Source organism: Crinia signifera, chromosome 9 (genome assembly GCF_055691185.1).
Source record: "Crinia signifera chromosome 9, ASM5569118v1, whole genome shotgun sequence".
Taxonomy (NCBI): Eukaryota; Metazoa; Chordata; class Amphibia; order Anura; family Myobatrachidae; genus Crinia; species Crinia signifera.
The window spans coordinates 130,826,045-130,849,629 of record NC_139225.1 but is presented as its reverse complement, the minus strand read 5'-3'; the positions used below and the strand labels follow the sequence as shown (position 1 = coordinate 130,849,629).

Sequence of the window (23,585 nt, the reverse complement as noted above, 5' to 3'; positions counted from 1 at the left end):
AGTCTGGAATAGTACAAGGCACTGGAACGCTGGAGCTGGTGTGAACCTATACTCTGGCAGCTTCTGTCTCCCAGAGGCTGCCCTTTATAGGAAGCACAGGGAACCCACAGGTGAACTAATCAGTGGGCTGAGCATGCTCAGTTTACACTGAACTCTCCTGCAGGAGAGTTACCCAGGTGTAACTAATTAGCTGAGCTCAGATCTCACAGCACAGTTCAACTATACAGAGCTGTCAGCAGCAAGGACTCCTCCAGGTGCTGTAATTAGCAAAGCTCAGGCCACACAGACTTTCCTTGCAGCATGGAGCAGGCTGAACAGACAGGAGAAGCCACAAACAAACAGGTAGGAAACAAACAATAACTGAATGTTGTGACAATATATTTGTCCACCCAGATATATGGGTCTTGCATTAAAATTCCTAGGATGGTAATATTAGTTAGATTTGTTCCCTTATTCTACCATTTATAATACAATGGGGGAAATTTACTAAACAAAACACGGTAGGAATTGACGTATTTGTATTTAGTCATATTTGTATTCGGGCACATATTCGTATTTTTGTAATTTACTATTGTGAAATTATGTTAGTATTTTGTATTTTATGACTGTTGTATTTGTGTTTTTACAAAAATATGAATTAATATGCCATGAAAGAAAACGCCTTGAATTTTACATTACTCCAATGTAATTTAGAAATTTACTATCATATTTCAAAATATGAATGTATACTTGACTTATTCTAGTACAAGTTGTAAAAAATTACTCCAAAAAAATATACCTTAATTTGCAGGTGTATTTCACAAACTCAGACTTTTAACATGTGTATACTAGGCATATTCTAGTACAAGTTGTAAAAAAATACGCCAAAAGAAATACAAAGAAGAAAGGTTTGATCAGCGCTGAATAAACTTTCTTAGAAAAATAATAATAATAATAATTAAAATCAGATTGGGTAGACCTATCACAAAAATTTATTAATCATTTAAAAAAAAAGACATATAGCCAGAATATGTATTAAAACAATGGAGTTAAAGGAAATCTAAAATCTCACCAAACCAAACCATGTAATGGGATTTGACCCGGAAAGTCCCAAACGTCCACACGGAGCAACAAAAGTGACCCCTAATCGGCAATCTGGGGAATCTCAGACGTCCAAATGGAACAGCAATGGTATCCCCTGGTCCGCATTACGGAGGCAGGAAGAGATGTAATTTTCAGGAGTGGCCCAAGATGGTGCAAATCACCAACTCCCTCCGCTGGATGGAATAAAGCGGGATGGTGTCCTCAACCTCTACTATAGTTCCGGATGAATTTGTAATCCAAATGGAAAAAAGAGGGGGTCCGAGTGGTGTGGGTGGGTCTGCAATCTCAGAGTTTTTCCTTTCTGTGGATGATGGTTTTGGAAAAGGTGAGAAAAGTCCTGACCGGTTTCGCTGCTCCAGGCAGCTTTATCAAAGGATGTCTGGCATAAAGGGTGTTCTGGAAAAGTTGGGTATACTCGAGATGGGGTACTCAGAGTAGGAATAGGCGCCCTATTGGGTGTGGTGCTAAGCTGCTCCTGCTTGAGGGGTGTTAACCCGTTGATGGATGTAGGAAAGGAAAAAAATGGTGGAGCGCTAGAAACGGATCAATTGGATATTACAATAACAATTTAATAATATGAATAAAAATGTTGATTATAAAATGACATGAACAACAATAATATAATGACAATAATAATAAAAGAAATAAAGGACAAGGAAGGTGATACTTATGTCTCTGTGTTGCTGCTGTTTGTGTCCCCGGGGATAGGGGGCTCCTTATTCACTGGATTTAGCACTGTAGAAATTATGGATTACAATAGGTCGTCCCAGATTGCACAAAGTGACGCTGGAGGATGATCTATTTCCCAGTTCTGGAGTCCTCACTATGTTGCGATTATTTGTATCCACAGTGGTTGGTCTCACGCTGGAGGATGATCAGATTCCTAATAGGTGGAAAGGTCCTCACGATGTTGCGGATGTTTGTAGTCCACAGTGGAAATGGAGGGAAGTCCCCAAAATGGATGGGGGTATTGGGGGCAATCCAGAATGGGTGGCAATAACAGGGAAAATTTCCAGGGGAGGGCTGGGAGCAAGACAGCAATGAGCAGAGATCCTTCCAATCAAAGGTCTTTGATAAAGTCGTGACATCACGACGAAACATGTTAGGCAGCACTTGCTAATTTTAAAACCTGGACTTGGAAGGATCTCTGCTTATTGCTGTCTTGCTCCCAGCCCTCCCCTGGAAATGTTCCCTGTCATTGTCACCCATTCTGGATTGCCCCCAATACCCCCATCCATTTTGGGGACTTCCCTCCATTTCCACTGTGGACTACAAACATCCGCAACATCATGAGGACCTTTCCACCTATTAGGAATCTGATCATCCTCCAGCGTGAGACCAACCACTGTGGATACAAATAATCGCAACATAGTGAGGACCCCAGAACTGGAAAATAGATCATCCTCCAGCGTCACTTTGTGCAATCCGGGACGGCCTATTGTAATCCATCATTTCTACAGGGCTAAATCCAGTGAATAAGTAGCCCCCTATCCCCGGGGACACAAACAGCAGCAACACAGAGACATAAGTATCACCTTCCTTGTCCTTTATTTATTTTATTATTATTGTCATTATATTATTGTTGTTCATGTCATTTTATAATCAACATTTTATTCATATTATTAAATTGTTATTGTAATATCCAATTGATCCGTTTCTAGCGCTCCACCATAAAGGGTGTTTTGGCTTATATACCCTATCACATGGGTCATGTGACCAATTCAATTAGATCAACCAATCTATAATGTAAAAAAAACACAACACTAGGGTAGGAGGCAAATAGTAATCTAAACATATATCTATTAGTTTAATGTTAAACTGTGTATTACTACAAAAGATGAGGCAAAAAAAGTGGTTAGTTCAGACATGAAATAAATGTATTTGTATGGCACTTCCTGTGTATCCACAGGTAGTCATAGCAACCTGACTTTGAGTGCATCTCAGTAATATATCCCACTGGGGAGGACCCGATTTGTTTCCGGGTCGCTACGGTGTCTGTACAGTGAGGCGCTTCCTTTGTATCACCAGGTGGTCCTAGCAACCTGACTTTGAGAGCGTCTTAGTAATATATCCCACTGGGGAGGACCCGATTTACTTCCGGGTCGCCACGGTATCTGTACAGGGAGGAAGGAGGGGCAGGTGACGCTGCGTGATATCGCGTCAGCAGCACTTCCGGGTCTCAGATCATCTGGTGTCCGGAGGTCGCTTGTGTGTAGGATACGGGCTCTTCCGGGTTAGTGAAGAAATAAGCTGTCTTCCTGTTTACATGCACCCCTGGTTACCATGGCGATGCGCATTGCTCCGGTCTGTATATTTGACACGGACACTGGCGCATTGAATCCATATAATGGGGGCCTATTTCACTAGCTAGCTCTACATAAAGAAACTGTTGGCAAACTTTATTCAGTGGATAGAAGGACGTAGAAATGAGTGATACTAGTGAGGATAGACTTGTATTATCCTTCACCATCTTTTGTTGCTAGGGAACCGTAATGTTTGGCATGAGCATACATAGCTAATATCTACTGGCTCCTGGTGGTGTGCCCATGAATTGCGGAGTAGGGATACTTATAGAGGAATTTCAAACAATCTTATACAAATATCTGTTTGGAAAGAAGTATGGAGAGATATGTGGAGAAAAAGACGCAGACTAGACCGATAATGCAGTGTTATGGTTTTGTCGGGAGTGAACCCGTAGCCGGGACTGCTGTTTAGAACAGCCACAGCGAGACCCTACACTGTCTCTGTTGGCCCCCAAAGTTAGGTAACCGGTTCCTGCTGAACTAGGCTTCGCCTTTAGCTGCCACGTTTGGAAGGGCGAGTTAAGCCTGCCCTAACTCCGGTGCAGCCAGGAGTTATGGGGTGACAAGGAACCGGGACCTCCTGAGGGTACAGCCAAGAGGAGAACTAGCTAAGGGACCTGACTGGAAATTAACAAAGGGCAGCTTGCCCAGCTAACTATGCTGCTAAGCGGCGGGGCTTGTGAGAAACAGAAGCCCTTAAATAGGGACTGGCAGTGGTCCAAAATAGGCCAGCCCACCTCCTGGTCCAATGGTGGACTGGGCGCCGGGTAATTGGTAGCATGGCCCTTAAGAATGCGGGCAATGGCGTCCGCGTACTGGGTGATGGCGTCCGTTGCTAAGCAACGGCGTCGCCGCGTCATGCCCCCTTGTGCCGGGTCCTTCCGGCTTCCGGGATTACCTGGACATGATGCAGTGGAAGGCGGAGGCTGCGCCCGACTGCGGCGTCCCCTGGCGTCTCTGGTTGCCGAGCAACCAGACGGCGTTACGTCAGAACGCGCAGCCGGGACGCGCTGCTGATCCCCTCTGCCAGCCGCCGGAGACCGAGGGGCAACAGTACCCCCTCCTCGAGGAGGGGTTAACAAACCCCTATGACCAGTTTTATGGGGAAAATTTCGAAAAAATTCTGCTTTTAATCTTGGGGCGTGCAAGTCCCTATTAGAGACCCAGGACCTCTCCTCCGGCCCATATCCCTTCCAATGGACAAGGAAATACACGGAACCACGAGACCTTTTGCAATCCAGAATCTTCTCCACTAGAAATTCTGAATGTCCATGGACATCCACTGGAGGTCTATTCTGAACCACCCTTCGTGGAAATTTTTTTGAAAAAACGTCTGGTTTGAGGAGGGAGGAATGAAACGTATTGGCGATCTTAATCGAGCTGGGAATTCGTAACCGAAAGGCTACTGGGTTGACCTTCTTAATGATGATATATGGACCAATAAACCTTGGACCAAATTTGGCAGATGGCTGTCTAAGTTTAATGTTTCTGGTCGACAACCAGACTCTATCGCCCACTTTGAACTTACAAGGCTGCCTCGAACATTCTGAAAAGACCTTCTCCCGAAAGGCAGCTCCTTTGAGGGCTAAATGCACTTGCTTCCATACGGTTCTGAGCCGGGCCGTCGTAGAAGATAAAACTACGAACTTTCCGGACCCAGTGCATTGGCTTTAGGATGGACTCCATAGACGGCAAAGAAAGGAGACGTCTTCGTGGAGGAGTGATGAGCATTGTTATATGCAAACTCGGCGATAGGCAGAAAATCTGCCCAATCATCTTGTGTTTTGGAAACAAACAGGAGTAAATACTGCTTTAAGGATTGATTGAGCCGCTCCGTCTGACCATTTGATTGGGGATGGTAAGCTGAGGTCAAACTAAGCTTTATTTTAAGTGCTGCACAAAAGAGCTTCCAGAAGCGAGCAATGAATTGGGGACCCTGGTCCGAAACAATGTCAGAAGGCAGCCCATGGAGTCTGAAGATGTGTAGTAAGAACAAATTGGCTAAACCATTGGCTGTTGGTAATTGCGGTAATGGAACAAAATGAGCCATTTTACTGAAACGGTCAATAACCACCCAGATGACCTGGAATCCGTGGGACATGGGTAGGTCCACCACAAAATCCATGGCAATATGAGACCATGGCCTGGATGGAATTGCCAATGGTATTAATTGCCCTGCCGGAGCAGTCCTGGGAACTTTATGTCTGGCACACTCGGGACAAGACAAGACAAAGTCCTTAGTGTCTGAGGCAATATCGGGCCACCAGACACTACGAGAAAGGAGTTTCAACGTCCTTTTAACACCCGGATGTCCCACAATACTACTTTCATGGAATTCAGCCAATACCTCTTTTCTCAAGGCCTGTGGAACAAACAGGTGCCCAGCGGGTTTTTGACTGGGCACTTCATCCTGAGCATGGAGAAGTAAGTCTTTAAGCGTCTGTGTAAGACCAGAATGGATTACCGAGGGTGGAAGAATGGGTGCCGAAGGAACCCGTATCTCTTGCCTGGGCAAGAAGCTGCGGGAGAGGGCATTCGCTCGGACATTCTTGGACCCTGGCCTATAAGAGATGACAAAATTAAAGCGCGTAAAAAATAACGCCCACCTAGCCTGACGGGCATTTAAACGTTTGGCAGATTCGAGATATTGCAGGTTTTTGTGGTCGGTAATCACCAGTATTTGGTGGCTCGCCTCCTCCAGCCAGTGTCTCCATTCCTCGAAGGCCCACTTGATGGCCAGCAACTCCCGATTACCCACATCGTAGTTGGCCTCTGCCGAAGAAAATTTTCTAGACATATAGGCACATGGGAAGAGAAACGAGGAACTGGAATCCCCCTGCGATAGAACAGCTCCTGCTCCCACTTCTGAGGCATCTACCTCAACCACGAAGGGTTGCTCCGGATCAGGATGCCTAAGAATTGGAGCTGTAGAAAAAGCTTGTTTAAGTGCCACAAAGGCCCACTCAGCTTGTGGGGACCAGTTAAATAGAGAAATAAAGTAGCGCTTACCAATGAGGGATAATCAAAGTAAAAAACATTTAATTGCATATGTAATAGACATAATTCATAAACACATAAGAACAATAAAATGGTACCATAAAATATGGGGGGGAATAAAGACTCTCAAATGGCCCTCACTGTGTGCCAGTATATTAGAAGATGGATAGGATCCGCTCCTATTGGTGCCGCCTATATACAGTCCCGAATGGAACGATGAAGTCCTTTTGGACTGGGGATGCAAATGGTTTTCCACTGGATTCGATATTACACAATAGATGATAGGTATAGTTACCACTGTGTGTCCCTTTGGAGATTTGTATCCATGTAGGACTGCTGTAGCGAGCTGTATTCTCCGTTTGAAGGGAGGAGGTGGATGAAATTTTCCTCCTGTGTAGGAATCACGATGGATGTGGAAAACAAGGTGAAAGTGTCCCGGACAAATAATTTTCCAAAGATGGGAAATGGAGACGGCTGGTTGGATCCTGATGCATGCAAGATAGCGATGGCAGTGAGGGGCTTTGAGAGGGAGCAGCTCCTGCATGCTTCAGGATCCAACCAGCCGTCTCCATTTCCCATCTTTGGAAAATTATTTGTCCGGGACACTTTCACCTTGTTTTCCACATCCATCGTGATTCCTACACAGGAGGAAAATTTCATCCACCTCCTCCCTTCAAACGGAGAATACAGCTCGCTACAGCAGTCCTACATGGATACAAATCTCCAAAGGGACACACAGTGGTAACTATACCTATCATCTATTGTGTAATATCGAATCCAGTGGAAAACCATTTGCATCCCCAGTCCAAAAGGACTTCATCGTTCCATTCGGGACTGTATATAGGCGGCACCAATAGGAGCGGATCCTATCCATCTTCTAATATACTAGCACACAGTGAGGGCCATTTGAGAGTCTTTATCCCCCCCCCATATTTTATGGTACCATTTTATTGTTCTTATGTGTTTATGAATTATGTCTATTACATATGCAATTAAATGTTTTTTACTTTGATTATCCCTCATTGGTAAGCGCTACTTTATTTCTCTATTTGTCTTCTCTTTTTTTAGGGACCTACTCAGTCCCTTTAAGTAGCAGCTTTTTTGACACTCACCCCACATACAGCGCCCTCGGACTACCCTAGGGCAGTCCTTTCTTGTTTCCTGTGGGGACCAGTTGGCTGGATCGGCTCCCTTTTTGGTAAGGGCCACGATGGGGGCGACCACATCAGAAAAAGACCGAATAAATCATCTATAATAATTTGCGAACCCTAAAAATCTCTAGATGGCTTTGAGATTAGAGGGTCGCACCCACTCCAAGACCGCCTGCAATTTCTTTGGTTCCATGCGAAAACCGTCTGAAGAAATGATATATCCCAGGAAAGATACCTCGGGGACTTCGAATTCGCATTTCTTCAGTTTGGCGAAGAGATGGTTTTCACTGAGCTTTTGCAGGACTTGTCGCACCTGATAACAATGTTCTTCTAGGGTACTGGAATAAATCATAATGTCATCTAGATAGACAACCACGAACTTCCCCAGAAAGTCCCTGAGGACATCATTAATTAAGTCTTGAAAGACAGCCGGTGCATTAGATAACCCAAAGGGCATCACCAGTTTTTCATAGTGCCCTGTTTGGGTACTGAAGGCTGTCTTCCATTCGTCCCCGGCTCTAATGCGTATCAGATTGTACGCTCCCCGGAGATCAATTTTGGAGAAGATTTTGGTCGAACGTAACTGATCAAACAGAACCGAGATTAATGGTAGCGGGTAAGTATTTTTGACTGTAATTTTGTTGAGAGCCTTGTAATCTATACAGGGCCTAAGGGATCCATCCTTTTTGGAAACAAAAAAGAACCCTGTGCTCAAAGGAGATTTAGATGGTCTGATAAACCCCTTGGCCAAATTCTCCTGAATGTACTCATTCATGGAGCGGGTCTCAGGACCAGACAGAGAATAGAGTCTGGCCTTAGGGTATTGAACCTCCGGCATTAGTTCAATGGCACAGTCATATGGACGGTGAGGTGGTAATACGTCCGCCTGACCCTTGGAAAATACGTCGGCAAAGTCTGAGTAACTGGCAGGAATCCCTTCCAGAGAGACGGCTGCCAACTGAATAGGACTTATTATGCAAGACCCAGAACACTGATCACTCCAACGTGTGATCTCTCCAGCCTGCCAATCGATCTGAGGATTGTGGTTCTGGAGCCAGGGATAACCTAAGACAACTGGAACTAAGAAGCAGGAGGTTAAATAAAAAGAGATCATCTCCTCATGCAAGATCCCCACTCGAAACTGTAACAGAGGAGTCTGACACGTGATTACTCCACTGGGGAGAGGATCACCATCCAGCCCTCGCATGATAAGCATTTTATCAAGGTCTAATTTGGGAATACCCAACTTACTGGCAAAAAAAACATCCAAAAAATTCCCAGCTGCCCCGCTATCGATGAAGGCGGAAACAGGAGTCTCAGTCTCGTTTACCCTGACACTGGCCGGTACTAGTAGTGCGTTACGAGAGGAGATAAGCTGAAGACCAAGATGAACCCCCTCACAATTCACTTGGTCCGTGCGTTTCCCGACTTGTTCGGGCAAGTGCGCACCACATGACCCTTACTGCCACAATAGAGACAAAGACCAGCGGACATCCTACGGGCTCTTTCGTCTGGAGTAATCCTAAAAGCCCCCAGCTGCATGGGTTCTTCTTCCTCCTCAGACGGAACATAACCAATCGAGGTTGGGCAAAGCACGGAGCCTCTCTCGGACTTCCGCTCGCGGAGCCGACGATCAATCTTTATAGAAAGCTCCATTAGTTTATCTAAAGTCTCCGGTGCAGGGTATTGGATGAGGCTATCCTTGATCACCTCTGATAACCCCTGCCGAAACTGACTGCGTAAGGCCGGGTCGTTCCAACCACAGTCGTTGGACCAACGGCGGAACTCCGTGCAGTATGCCTCTGCCGGATTCCTCCCCTGTTTTAGGGCCCGTAAATGACTTTCGGCTGAGGCCTCTCTATTGGGATCGTCATACAATAATCCTAGTGACTTAAAGAAGGCGTCAACTGACCGGAGTGCCGGATCGTCCGGTTTGAGACCGAAGGCACAGGTTTTGGGATCCCCCTGGAGTAAGGAGATTACCAACCCTATTTGCTGTTGCTCAGACCCAGAGGACCTAGGTCTCAGACGGAAGTATAGCTTACAGCTCTCCCGGAAATTGTAAAAATTTTGTCGATTACCGGAAAACCGGTCCGGGAGGTTCATCTTGGGCTCAGGAGTCACAGCGGGGGGAGCTCGGGACACCTCCTCCTGGGATTTCACACGCAAGGATAAATCTTGCACCATCTGGGTGAGGTTCTGTAGTTGGTTGGCAAACGCCTGGGCTGGATTGGGCGTAGTAGGGTTCATAGTAAATCCTGGAAAAATTATCCCCTAATACTCTGTACTCCCTTCCTGGTTTTAGTATGGCCGGTGATAATGTTATGGTTTTGTCGGGAGTGAACCCGTAGCCGGGACTGCTGTTTAGAACAGCCACAGCGAGACCCTACACTGTCTCTGTTGGCCCCCAAAGTTAGGTAAGCGGTTCCTGCTGAACTAGGCTTCGCCTTTAGCTGCCACGTTTGGAAGGGCGAGTTAAGCCCGCCCTAACTCCGGTGCAGCCAGGAGTTATGGGGTGACAAGGAACCGGGACCTCCTGAGGGTACAGCCAAGAGGAGAACTAGCTAAGGGACCTGACTGGAAATTAACAAAGGGCAGCTTGCCCAGCTAACTATGCTGCTAAGCGCCAGCGACCTAGTCGCCAACCACTGGCGACAGAGTCGCATGCACAAGAAAAATACACCACGCAAAATGCACACTACAAACAGGACAAGAACAACACTAAACAATGAAAGAAGTGCCGGGGGCATGACCTGTGAATCAGGCAATAAGATAAACAGCGACTGGACAAAAGTACCTGCCAGCAAGCTGCTGGACAAGGTCAGGAAATAATACGAAACCCCAGAACAGGTAATAATACAAGAGCAGAACTGCCCCTAAAAGGGGTACTCAGGGATACCAGGGAGAGGCTGGACGCACAGGCCAGAAGAGCACTTCCAACAAGAATTCCCTGGAGCCGGGACAGAGAGCAGACAGGAACCACTGTCACAGGAGCTATCACCGGCGGGGCTTGTGAGAAACAGAAGCCCTTAAATAGGGACTGGCATTGGTCCAAAATAGGCCAGCCCACCTCCTGGTCCAATGGTGGACTGGGCGCCGGGTAATTGGTAGCCTGGCCCTTAAGAATGTGGGCAATGGCGTCCGCGTACTAGGCGACGGCGTCCGTTGCTAAGCAACGGCGCCGCCGCGTCATGCCCCCTTGTGCCGGGTCCTTCCGGCTTCCGGGATTACCCAGACATGATGCAGTGGAGGGCGGAGGCTGCGCCCGACTGCGGCGTCCCCTGGCGTCTCTGGTTGCCGAGCAACCAGACGGCGTTACGTCAGAACGCGCAGCCGGGACGCGCCGCTGATCCCCTCTGCCAGCCGCCGGAGACCGAGGCGCAACATGCAGATGAAGGTATATGCATAGAGACACAATTTTTAAATAGATGAAAAACCAGAGAAATAATAAATATATAAAAAATCAAAAAATTATTATTATTATTTATTTTTTTTGTTAGTAAATAGAAAATAAAAAAAATATATATATACAGAATGCAAAAAAATGGATGAATGTATAAATAACCCATAAACCATAAAGATGAAAAAAGGTTATTATAGTGTTAATAAGGACATGTGATGTAGGGAATCTCATAGAGAATAATAGACTTGGGGCAGGGTGCATAGGCGTGCGCACGGGGGGTGCCGGGGTGCACAGGCACCTCCTTATGTCCCCCCTCACGCTTGCACACACACAGTACCAGCGGCAGCGGCGGCTCTCCTCATGCCCATGGTGACATTCAGGAAGCGGGGCAGGTGAAACTTGCAGACAGGCGCTCCCTGTGCTTTGCGCACAGCTAGAAACCGGAAGTTCGGGTGCAGCAGCAGAACTTACGGTGATCGGGGCTCTGGAGCCCAGCATGAGCATGTAGCGGGGAACGGACTGGTAAGCAGTGACATGGTACCCAGCACCTCAGTAGTCTACTTCCAAATGCCGCGGAGCGGATCCCCTTTCATTCCTCCACTGATAGCACTTATGCAGAAGCATATTTGCACCAGAGCAAGTGTAGTGGACACCATGAGCCCGGAACCGCTGACAGGATTATTTAATAGAGCCTATGATATTATTAAATAACCCTGTTGGCGGCACCGGGCTCATGGTGTCCATTACAGTTGCTATGCAGCATAAATGCTCTATTATTACATGTTGCAGAGCTGCATGGATCTCTCCCCGTGCCCCCCATACACTGTCACAGTGTACTGCAATTGACATGCCAGTGCTGCCCATTAGCCATGAGAGAGGAGCCATGAAGATAGGATGCGGTGCTGCCCATTAGCTCAGGTGAGCTGATTCAGGATGGGACAGGGAAGAAAGAGGGGGAGGGAGAGCTGGGTGTGCAATTGGTAGTTGTCGCTCTCTGTCTGAATGGAGAAAGGTGGGGTGGGAGGGTGCTATTATTTGGAGTATATATACACGGGCATTTTGTTACTATTTCACCTTTAATCAAACATTTTATGGTACTCTTTACTTAGTTGGGCGCCCATCGCGGTGATCGCGGGCATCGCGGCCAGTACATTAACGGCCGCGACGCGATGCCCGCGATCACCGCGATTTCCCATAGGGTTCAATGTTAAATTTAGTGCTGCCCGCGATTTTACATTCAATGCTTCAATGGCCGCGATTTGGCCATAGGAATCAATGTAAATGGGCTACAGAGCCCAAATAGGCACAATTAACACTTAAATGTCCCCCCAAATTTGTAACGCCACCCCACGATCCACGCCAACCCGAAGCGTGGCGAGCGCAGCGAGCCCGCGAGGGGCGGCGTGACGCGTCCTCTGACCTTTTCATACCCCCACTATCCACGTCGGCGTGGAGTTGAGAATAGAATAGTGTGGCGAGCGCAGCGAGCCACCGAGCCCGAAGCGTGGCGAGGGGACGTGGATACCTGTGAAGCCCGCGTAGGGCCACGTTTACCTGTGAAGGTATCCGCGTCCCCTCGCGGGGCTCGCTGCGCTCGCCACGCTTCGGGCTCGGTGGCTCGCTGCGCTCGCCACACTATTCTATTTTCAACTCCACGCCGACGTGGATAGTGGGGGTATGAAAAGGTCGGAGGACGCGTCACGCCGACCCTCGCGGGCTCGCTGCGCTCGCCACGCTTCGGGTTGGCGTGGATCGTGGGGTGGCGTTACAAATTTGGGGGGACATTTAAGTGTTAATTGTGCCTATTTGGGCTATTGTAGCCCATTTAACATTGATTCCTATGGCCAAATCGCGGCCATTGAAGCATTGAATGTAAAATCGCGGGCAGCACTAAATTTAACATTGAACCCTATGGGAAATCGCGGTGATCGCGGGCATCGCGTCGCGGCCGTTAATGTACTGGCCGCGATGCCCGCGATCACCGCGATTTCTTTACCCACGACGCCCGCGATGGAGATCGTGGGCGCCGTGATAGGTAAAGAGTACCCATTTTATGTACACATATTTTTGCTTAGTGCTTTGTGACACTGTGTCTGCCCTCCTCTCTCTTTGACACTTTCTCTTCCTCTCTCCCTCTCTCTGTTCCTTATGCTTTTATCCTTCTCTCTGACACATTCTCTCCTTACCTGACATTTTCTTCCCCTCCCTGACACTGTCTCTACCTCTCTTTTACTGATACTGTATTTCCCCTCACTCTGTCTGTCTGTCTGTCTCTCTCCCTAACACTGTCCCTCTCATTTTTCTACCACCCCATCTCTCTTTCCATGACACCCACTCTATTCCTCTCACTCACTCCCCTCGTTCTCTCTTTTGCTTCTTTATGGGGCGTTGTAGCCCACCACTCTCTGCCCGTCCACTGTCCCCGCCCGGCACTTATGTGGCATAATAAGGCATGTTTTCTAATGTGTAATTGGCATTACAGTGTGTGGTATAATGTGCAACTGGATTTATGGTGTGTTGCATATGATGTAATGGGCATTACAGCATTTGGCATACTATGTAATGGGCATTACGGTGTTACGGTATAATGTGTAATAGGCATTACGGAGTGTGGCATAAAGTTTCATAGGCATTATGGATTGTGACCTAATGTGTAATGGGCATTACGGAGTGTGGCATAATGTGTAATGGGCATTATGATGTACATTTTTGTCCCTGTTTCTACTGTGTGTATATGGGGGGGGGGAGACTCATTATGAAGCCCATATACATAAATAAGTCACCATCTGTTTAGTTTGTGTTGATGCCCAGTAGGCGGTGATAGTCACGCCCAGTAGGCGGTGATAGACACGCCCCTCCAATGGTGCACCCCCTAATAAAATGGGCTGCGCACGCCTATGGCAGGGTGGGTGATATATAGGGTTGCTTGCACAGAGTATTTAATCTGGACAGAATGAAAGGCATACCGACAATCTCATGGAATGGGTATATTAGATAACTGAATTCAGTTCCACCATTTCATTAAGGCCCTCTGGGTGGATAGAGTTCAGCAGATGCATCCAAAATACCTCTTGTCGGCATAATCTGCTGAACCTATCTCCCCCTCTGTTGGTATTTTTGATGTGTTCCACTCCAATGATTTCTAGACTCTGTGGATCTGCATTGTGTTTTTCAAAAAAGTGTCTGGAAACACTATGGGCTGTCAGACAATTTTTGATATTGCGGCGGTGTTCTAAAAATCGAATGCGGAGTTTCCTGGTCATATGACCCACGTACTTTAGTCCACATTCACATCTTAAAACATAGATAATGTAGGTAGTATTACAGTTGATAAAGTTTCTAATGGGGTGTGTTCTATTTTCCACCATTATTTGTGTGGTTTTAGAATTTTTTATATGTGTGCATGTAATGCACCTAGAACCACCACATCTGTAAAATCCTGCTAGTTGAGGAGGTAACCAAGAGGTCAGGGTTGAAGGAGTATTAGTGGCCAAAAAACTGGGGGCCAAAATATTTTTAAGGGAGCGTTTTTTCTTAAAGACAAAATTAGGTTTACTTGGTAATATACTCGTTAGTAATGGATCCTGATGTAATATGTTATAATTTTTTCTGATTATATTTTTAACTTCCGCATGATGGCTGTTGAATGTGCTTATATAGGCCATTTTCCTATTTTCAGTATTTATATCTGCATCTTCATCTTTTGTTTTTTTCTTTTTTGTACTAAGAAGGGAATCACGATCCAGACTGACAACCTCCTTGAATGCCTTCATGATAAGGGCATCTGGATAGCCTGTGTTCTTGAAGGAGGTCATCATCTTGTCTGCTTGGGACTCAAAGTCAGAAAGTGAGGAGCAGTTCCTTCTGACACGAATTAGTTGACCCTTGGAAATGCTTTTTTTCCAAGGGAGATGATGTCCACTTTGGAAGTGGAGATATGCCTGGCCTCCCACATCTTTTATATAATTTTCCGTGGTAATTTAATATCCTTTATATGGAGGGCCACATCCAGGAAGGAGATCTCTGTAGGGTGAAAGGTGTGTGTGAACTGTAAATTATATGAATTAGTGTTGAGAGACTGAACAAAATTAAGTGCTGATTGTGCATCCCCGTCCCAAATCATAAAAAGATCATCAATGTATCGCCCATAGAGAACCAGACTCGCGCCACAGCCGCCACCCCATATGTGGTGGTCCTCCACCTCTCCCATATAGAGGTTGGCATAGCTGGGCGCAAATCTGGTCCCCATGGTGGTACCCATCACCTGTTAATAGTGAGTGTTTTGAAACAAAAAATAATTGTGTTCTAGGATGAAAGTGATGCAATTGAGAATAAATAGTTTGAGCTCCACCCCCAGGTCACCATCATTTTCTAATCGATTTTCAATGGCTCGACGTCCCAGGTCGTGTGGAATGTTGGAATACAGACCTGTGACGTCGAGAGTAAGGAAGTTGTATGAATCCTTCCACACAACCTCCTGTATTAGTTTTAAAAAGGAGGTAGTGTCTTTGATGTGTGACCTGAGGGTGGAAACTCTAGGTTGAAGAAATGAATCTACAAAGAATGAAAGATTAGAGGTCAAAGAATTAATGCCCGAAATAATAGGTCTCCCAGGAGGTGATAAAAGTGATTAGTGTACTTTAGGTAGGTGATAATAAATGGGCACCACTGGGTGGTGAGAAAAACAACTCAGGCCAGGAGCAGCTGCTGAAAAAAACAACTCAGGCCAGGCAGCAGCTGCTGAAAAAACAACTCAGGCCAGGCGCACCTGACCCGAAATCACCTAGTGTGATTTAGGTCTAACCTTCTTTTTCCATTTGCCAAAAGAAATACGACTGAATACAACATAGCAAATTATGAATCTCAAAAATACGACACCTTGACTGACTTTTATTTGTGAACGGAGGAAAAATCATTTGCTGTTCGGCAACCATGGAATAATTTTTACCTCGTATGCTCACATGCAAATGGATTTTCATGATTTTGAGGGGATTCGCAGGGGGGCGGGAGTTCATTCACCCAGCGGGTGGCATTAAGCCGCTTGATAAGCAGCGAATGACTGGTGCTTATCGAGCGGTCCTAAATCAGGCCTGTATAAAGGCCTTATGGACCAAAAACTTGAAATTTGGAATATCATGCAGGGATTTTGTCCATGCTGGATTACCACCAGCCTATGGGCTTCATGCCTTTTAGTGACCAATTGACACAATAAATACTGTATTAATACTGTATTATCCATTATCCCATTAACAAATAAACCATAGGCCTCAGATGTAGCAGGGTCATGGAGACCCAAAGGGTTCCTTGGACTGAAAAAGTTTGGGAACCACTGGTCTGGGTCAACCTGGACAAAAGGTCAACATGGAAATATTTGACACAGGAAAAGGTCAACATGCGTTTTGAAGGCTTTGGGGGAAATTTACTAAGACGTCCATACAGTATACGCCCGATCCCCGTACAAAAGGGGACGAATGGGATCGGCTGTATACGACCTGCAAAATACGAATGGAGAGTATGGAAAATTTGCAAAGCTGCCATATTCTCCACATTCGTATTTGCCGATGTCATAGCCAGTCAGACCCACTCACTGCTGCCCTGTGTAAATTATAGAATAAATACATAAAAAAAAAGATGTGGACTCCACCGTAGGCTCGTCCTCTTCTCCAGCAGAATCCATTAGGGTACCTGCAGAAATAAATTATAATCACCATCCAATCCGCACGTAGTTAGCGTAGATTGCATCCTCTTCATCCCATGTAGGCATCCAGGGGTTAAAATGACTCTTCACAGCTCTATAGAAGCCTATGTTAAATTTTTAACATGGGTGTCTACAGAGGCGGAACTAGCGAGTTATGGGCCCAGATGCAAAAATATGCTTCGCCCCCCCTCCCCCCCTACTCAAAATAGGCTTTGTGTGAAAGTAGCGCGGAGAAATATGTGTCACAGTAGTGTCCGTTACTTACATTACCTCACATACAGTAGTAGTGCCACATGTACACATTGCGCCAGGTAGAGCCCCTCATACCCCTTTCAGGTTGCATATATATAACCTAGATTATGTGTGGGTCGAGGTGCGATGTGAAAGCACTAAACTGAATAATCTGGGTCGACCAACCCGACATTACGACCTTTGTTATAAGAAGGGCTAAACTCGGGTGGGCGAGACGGGCTTAGTGTGAAAGGGCCAGACCAGGGATAGCGATCTGAAAGAGCACCTTAGACACTCTGCGTCAGGATTACGCAAATCATAATGCTCATTACAAAGTGACATACACTGTAATGTCAATTACACAGTCACACATTGCAGCACCGATTACATGCATTACATTACATATGCCGCACACTAGTGCCCATTACACATTATGCCGCACACCATAATACCCATTACACATTACTGCACACCAGTACGCTGCTGGACCTCACACAGGAGCTGCATGGTAGCCACTGACTGACCAGTGCATTGGGGAAGCCGGGCAGGATAATGTCAGATAACTCTGGTCTCTCCTTCCTGCAGATTGCTGCGGCGCAGGCTGGGCTTCTTCCTGTACCCCCGGCGCAGGCTGCCCAATCAGAGCACAGAAGTCAGCCATCACAGCCCGCACTAAATCTGCAGCGCCGGCGGCTGTGACGGCTGTCACAGGGAGAGCAGTTCTGTGGATCCGATCCATCACACCCCCTCCCCCCGCCACGTAACATGACATTGATCAGCCCGCAGTATCCCATATCTGGGCCCCCACACCCACGCCGAACTTTAAATAAAAAAAAGAAAACGGGGTACTTGTGGAGTATCACGGCTCCCACGATGCCCATCATATGCAAAAAAATCGCATCGCATCGCATGCGATCGCATACGATCGCATACGATTTTGCACTGAAAAGCATCCAAATGCATTGGAATTAGTATTAAACATGCCCAATGGCCCCCAACTGGCATTTTTGAGGCTGTACCACCCCCACTATCAACGCAAACCCGAAGCGTGGCGAGCGCAGCGAGCCCGCGAGGGGCGGCGGTACGCGTCCTACGACCTTTTCATACCCCCACTATCCACGTCGGCGTGGAGTTGAGAATAGAAAGTGTGGCGAGCGCAGCGAGCCCCGCGTGGGGATGGGCTTCACAGCTGTCCACGTCCCCTCGCGGGGCTCGCTGCGCTCGCCACGCTTCGGGCTCGGTGGCTCGCTGCGCTCGCCACACTTTCTATTCTCAACTCCACGCCGATGTGGATAGTGGGGGTATGAAAAGGTCATAGGACGCGTACCGCTGCCCCCCGCGGGCTCGCTTCGCTTGCCACGCTTCGGGTTTGCGTTGATAGTTGGGGTGGTACAGCCTCAAAAATGCCAGTTGGGGGCCATTGAACATGTTTAATACTAATTCCAATGCATTTGGATGCTTTTCAGTGCAGAATCGTATGTGATCGCATACGATCAAATCGCATGTGATGCAATTGCATACAATTTTGTCAAAAAACGGCCAAAATCTGTAAAAATCGCATTGCATCGCATGCCATCGCATGCCACTATATATGGCATGCGATGGCATGCGATGGGAGCCGTGATACTCCACAAGTACCGAAAACGGTATGTGGTGCAGACGGCAACGGGCCCCATGAACCTTTTGGGCCCCGGTGCACTGCACCGTCTGCACCGCCGGTAGTTCCGCCCCTGGGTGTCTACAAACATGGACTACTTGCCATTTGTATTCACTGGTGAATTCAACAGCACGAATCATAGTAAATTTGCCGCATAGAGCAGTGGTCTATCGATGGCTTAGACATTCGTAAACAGATGAATATGGCTGATTATAAATAAGCCAATCAGAGGGACCTGGCTGTATTAAAGATCGAATGGATACAAATGAATGCATTTGTACCCATTCGATCTTAGTAAATTTCCCCCTTTGTGTCTATGTTGACATCTGTCGACATGGACACCATATTAGTGTGCCGCATGCCCTTCCATGGTTCGCTGTGGTCACCATGCTTCAAGCATGGTGCCTTACTCTACTCAACACACTGTTATATTCTCTTTTTTTCTGTGTTGGCCGCAATTCTGCCGGGCGCACACACCCAGTATTGCGGACGGGGGGCGGGCAGCAGGGGGCATGAGTGGTGGGCTGGGTGATTTCCCCATGGGAATGCCCAGTGTTTCATGGGGAATGCTGGGCATTCCCATGCAAATCGCCTCGGTGACGCGAGAGTGTGAGGTGGGCAGCTGCCTTCTCACTTCCTCCCAAGGGTGCACGTATATCTAAGTGACCTGAGAGTCACTTAGATATACGTTCACTTTTGCCATCATTCAATGGTCGGCGACCATCCAATGATGGAAGTATTACCCCCTAGCCTGCGAATGGATGTTTATGTTAAACATCAATTCGCAGCTAGTGAGTGCGAACACACTCTGCGAGGGGGGGTCAGGTGGTTTGATGGTTTGGTGGACTTGCAAGGCTGGGAATTCGGAGCATTGCAAATCAACCTGAATAACCCCATAATCTGTATTAAATAGCATTTTCAAATCTACAAATGTTCATTTGTTCTAGGCTTTAATGTCAAACTGCATTGAGGCACTAAGGGCCTAATTCTGATCTGAGCTCAGTACAAATTTGTTCGGAAAATTGGCAAAACCATGTGCAAATGGGGCAAATGTAACATGTATAGAGAGAGTTAGATTTGTGTGAGTTATTTTGTTTCTGTGCAGGGTAAATACTGACTGCATTATTTTTACACTGCAATTTAGATTTCAGTTACAGCACAACCCACCAAAATGTAATTCTCTTTGCACAGGTTACATCTGCTCCACCTGCAGTGCATTTTCCGAACACAATTGTACTGAGCTCAGATCTGAATAATGATCTGGGGTGTTTTAAACTTTTGACCAGTAGTATGTATATTTTTGTTGCTGTAATTTGTTCCTTGTAATACATAATTTTATCATTAATGTAGATTCAAAATGTAGAATTATAAAAAGATAAGGGGCCTGATGTATTGCGGCAAGTCCAACGGCCGCGCGGGATACCGGATGAACTCAGAAGTTTTGTTAAAAGGGTAGTCATTTACAAGTGGTGGTTTTGCCTTTTACCTGTCTGTCTCTTTAAAAAAAAACTTCATTTTGTTCCGGCATCCGAGCAGGTTTGGTCCGGCCCCCAGACTCGCACCGCAATACATCCGGCCCAAGGAATTCAAATATTGAATGTGTATCCCTCATGCGCTGCTTCATTAATGTTCTCAAATGTTTCCTAATATTTACCTGTCCAATGCCGGAGTTTAACAATTGGACAAAAGTTCTTATGTGAGACAAGAGGTCCAGGAATTTCTTGTCCTCGTAGTCAAATCTCTCTCCAAACACAATGTAACAGATAACATTGGAAGCAGCCAGTTGCAGTAGATATGATGGATCAAATGGCATGCCTGCATTTATATAGAGAAGCCAAGTAAGTCTTTAAATTCACTATAAAAATTAATAGTAATGACAATGGGTGAAAGAAATAAATGTTATTAAAGGATATTATTGAACACATTTTTGAGAACTCGTTTATGGACTGGATAATACCACGTAAACCACATCTTTTTTAAAGGCCTTTGAAACATGTCAGCTGTCTCTACCTCATTGGATCTATATTATTCACAAATACCACCAGAGACCAGACCAGCTCTGGACCCCCTTTTTTTGGGGCCTGAGGGAATGCCAACCCTCCCCAGAAGTATTTGCCTCATCTGATTCTCCAATGGCCAGTGGACTCCAACACCCATTGGACTTCTTCCAAAGGACCCCATGTGGCCCAAATAGCTATTGAGGTACTGTTTTTATCTTGAACAATGTTGACTTGGGTTTTACTACCCTCCCAATTGACAAAGCAGCTTTTCCAAGGAGCGCCCCTCCATATAATTTGGTTTATCTCTCTTGTGTATTAGAGGTATACTACTGTGTTGCAAGCTGTGTATAAGGGGAGTACCACTGTGTGGCATTATGTGTACAAAGTGTGTGCTACTGCATGGCATGCTGTGTATAAGGGGTGTGCTACTGTGTTGCATGCTGTGTATAAGGGGTGTACTACTGTGTGGTATGCTGTGTATCAGGGGTTTACTACTGTGTGACATGCTGTATAGAAGGGTGTACTACTGTGTGGTATGCTGTGTATAAGGGTGTACTACTGCGTGGCATTATTTATATAATGGGTATACAACTGTATGACATGCTGTGTATAAGTGGTGTACTGCTCTGTAGATTGCTATGTATAAGGAGTTTACTACTGTGTGGCATGCTGTGTGTAAGGGGTGTACTATTATGTGGCATGCTGTGTATAAGGGGTGTACTACTGTGTGGCATGCTGTGACTAAGCGGTGTAGTAATTTGCGGCATGCTGTGAATAAGGGGTGTACTACTGTGTGGCATGCTGTGACTAAGCGGTGTAGTACTTTGGGGCATGCTGTGAATAAGGGGTGTACTACTGTGTGGCATGCTGTGTATCTGGGGGTACGTATGTGTGGCCTGCTGTTTATAAGATGTGTACTACTGTGTGGCATGCTGTGTACTGCTCTGTAGATTGCTATGCAAAGGAGTATACTACTGTGTGGCATGCTGTGTGTAAGAGGGGTGTCCTACTATGATTGAAATGCTTCTTACAGTATGTGTAACCATTTTAAAACCTAAACAAACTACAGTATTGCTTTAAATTAGGATTTTTTTTTTTTTATTTGACACCAGGTGGATTTGTAGAATTTTTTTAGTGTGTGTATTATTTCATTGTCTACTACTAGGGGAGAAAATTTTCTACTTATACAACAGGCGACCCCTGAGCGTGTGTGTGTGTGTGTGTGTGTGCCAGTGTGGAGGAGATCGAGCACAATAGATTAACAGTGAATACAATAGTGGAGATACTGAATAAGTATAGATTAAATCGTATCCATTCAGTGGCTGAAACACCAATAGGCGTCAACCCAAGAAAAAATCCCTGCAGAATAATAATCAATATAAATAATATGAAAGGCTGGAATCGGTATTTAATGGGCAGAATATGAAAGTAAAACAGAAAAAGCAATAAGACATTATAGGTGCATACAGTCCCACGGGAGTCTCCTGGAAGAAGGCAACAGTTTCAACAGAGAAATGGAAAAAGAGCCTTCTGATTGCTACAGTAAAGAGATGGCAATAAGTCCAGAAGGGAAGATCAAATACATAAAGAATTCTGCCAAAACAAGAAAGGTACAAATAATAACAAACTATTAAATATTGAGACAAAAAGGGAGAAATATAGAACATAAAAGAATCTCCACTAACTTTCTCCGAAATTATAGAACAAACGAAAATAAAGACACAAGGGACAGACTGATAAAAGAATCAAGAAAAATAAAAATAAATATTCCATATCAAGAAATAATAACAATATATCAATATCAAAGTGTTATATGGGGTACGAAACATCATATATAAAATATATTAAAGACGCAAATATATAGATCAGAACATCCAAATCACGATTTTAAACCACAATTTCTTGACTTTATTGCACATTCTGGTATCTTGTTTTGTCTTAAGAGAAGGTGTAACTCACACCCGCTTTAGAAATCTTTGAATTAACATTCAATTTTATACAAAAAAGTCTTGCTATGATTAGTTAAAAAGATCACATAAAATTCTAGAGTGCACCCAAAATATCGCTACCATCTTCTTTCCTACTATACATGTATAACCTTCATTAAATGCACATGGGTAGTTTGACTGGCGAGTCCCTGAGTGCCCATACATATGTGTTAAGCAGCATTACAAGGGTAGGTACATGGGTTGTAGCCTTAGGCTACTGGAACCTTTTACTCAGGCCCTGGTTGTTGGGGTTATACGAGCCAGACATGCTCTTAGGGTATTTTCCATATGCCAAAGAAGTGAGGTTTGGGGGTATGAGAACCTGTGGTAAGGCCATGGATTGAATATTCTTTATAAATAATTCAGCATCAGCTGTCATTATCTTCACCCGCCTTTGTTCTTCATAAATGTCTCCCCAAGACACCGGGCCTCCTCCTGGATCCTCTCCTCGATGCTCCTCTTCCCCATTCCAAAATTCCTCATAGTCATGAGAGCGAAGCGACGCATTATCTTCCACCTTTCTCCATTGCTCATGATGACTCCTAAAAATACAAACAGTGTGCTCTGTGAGGTCCAGTTACTGCTTTTCCCCAAATTAGTTGAAATTCATACAGCAAGCAAAAATATTTTAAACTCTAAACGCATGCAAGCTAGACCTGTTTTTTTTTCCCTACAGTCCTCCCACTCACTTGTTTTGTTCGATATGTTAAAAAGGATTTCATTGTATAATATATTGAATAAATATATGGCTATATATGGAGTTATTTTTATTTTCTCCAATCTTATCATATTCAAATGAAATTTACTTTTCAACTGTTTCAACTATAGTTTTGTTTTATAGCTCTAACTAACTTCTGTCTAATCCTTTACACCTGATAAAAGTGTGATCCTTATGCACTTCTAGGCCCATAAACTCTATAAGATTATTTTTACAATCTGGCTGGTTGACCTTGGAATGAAAATCTAAAAATATTTGGGAGAAAATGACAAATTACTATTTGCTCCTAAACATGGAAAACACATAAAAAATTGACATTCAGACAAATGAGTTCAATCAATTTATGCAGATGTTTT

At 45.4% G+C, this 23,585-nt stretch overlaps 1 protein-coding gene across 2 annotated transcripts in view; it reads right to left on the bottom strand.

Annotated features, from left to right (window-relative positions):
* LOC146036038 (cytochrome P450 2A4-like) overlaps positions 1 to 23,585 on the bottom strand; it is a 59,420-nt gene that overhangs the window by 25,139 nt on the left and 10,696 nt on the right. Inside the window, exons 3-4 of one of the 2 annotated variants that reach the window (XM_083159805.1) lie at positions 22,904 to 23,053; positions 20,178 to 20,338 (exon numbers count right to left, since the gene is read on the bottom strand). In XM_083159805.1, the coding sequence (XP_083015931.1) occupies positions 20,178 to 20,338; positions 22,904 to 23,053 (311 nt within the window). The remainder of the gene's footprint in view (positions 1 to 20,177; positions 20,339 to 22,903; positions 23,054 to 23,585) is intronic. The other variant, XM_083159806.1, reaches the window with a different exon arrangement.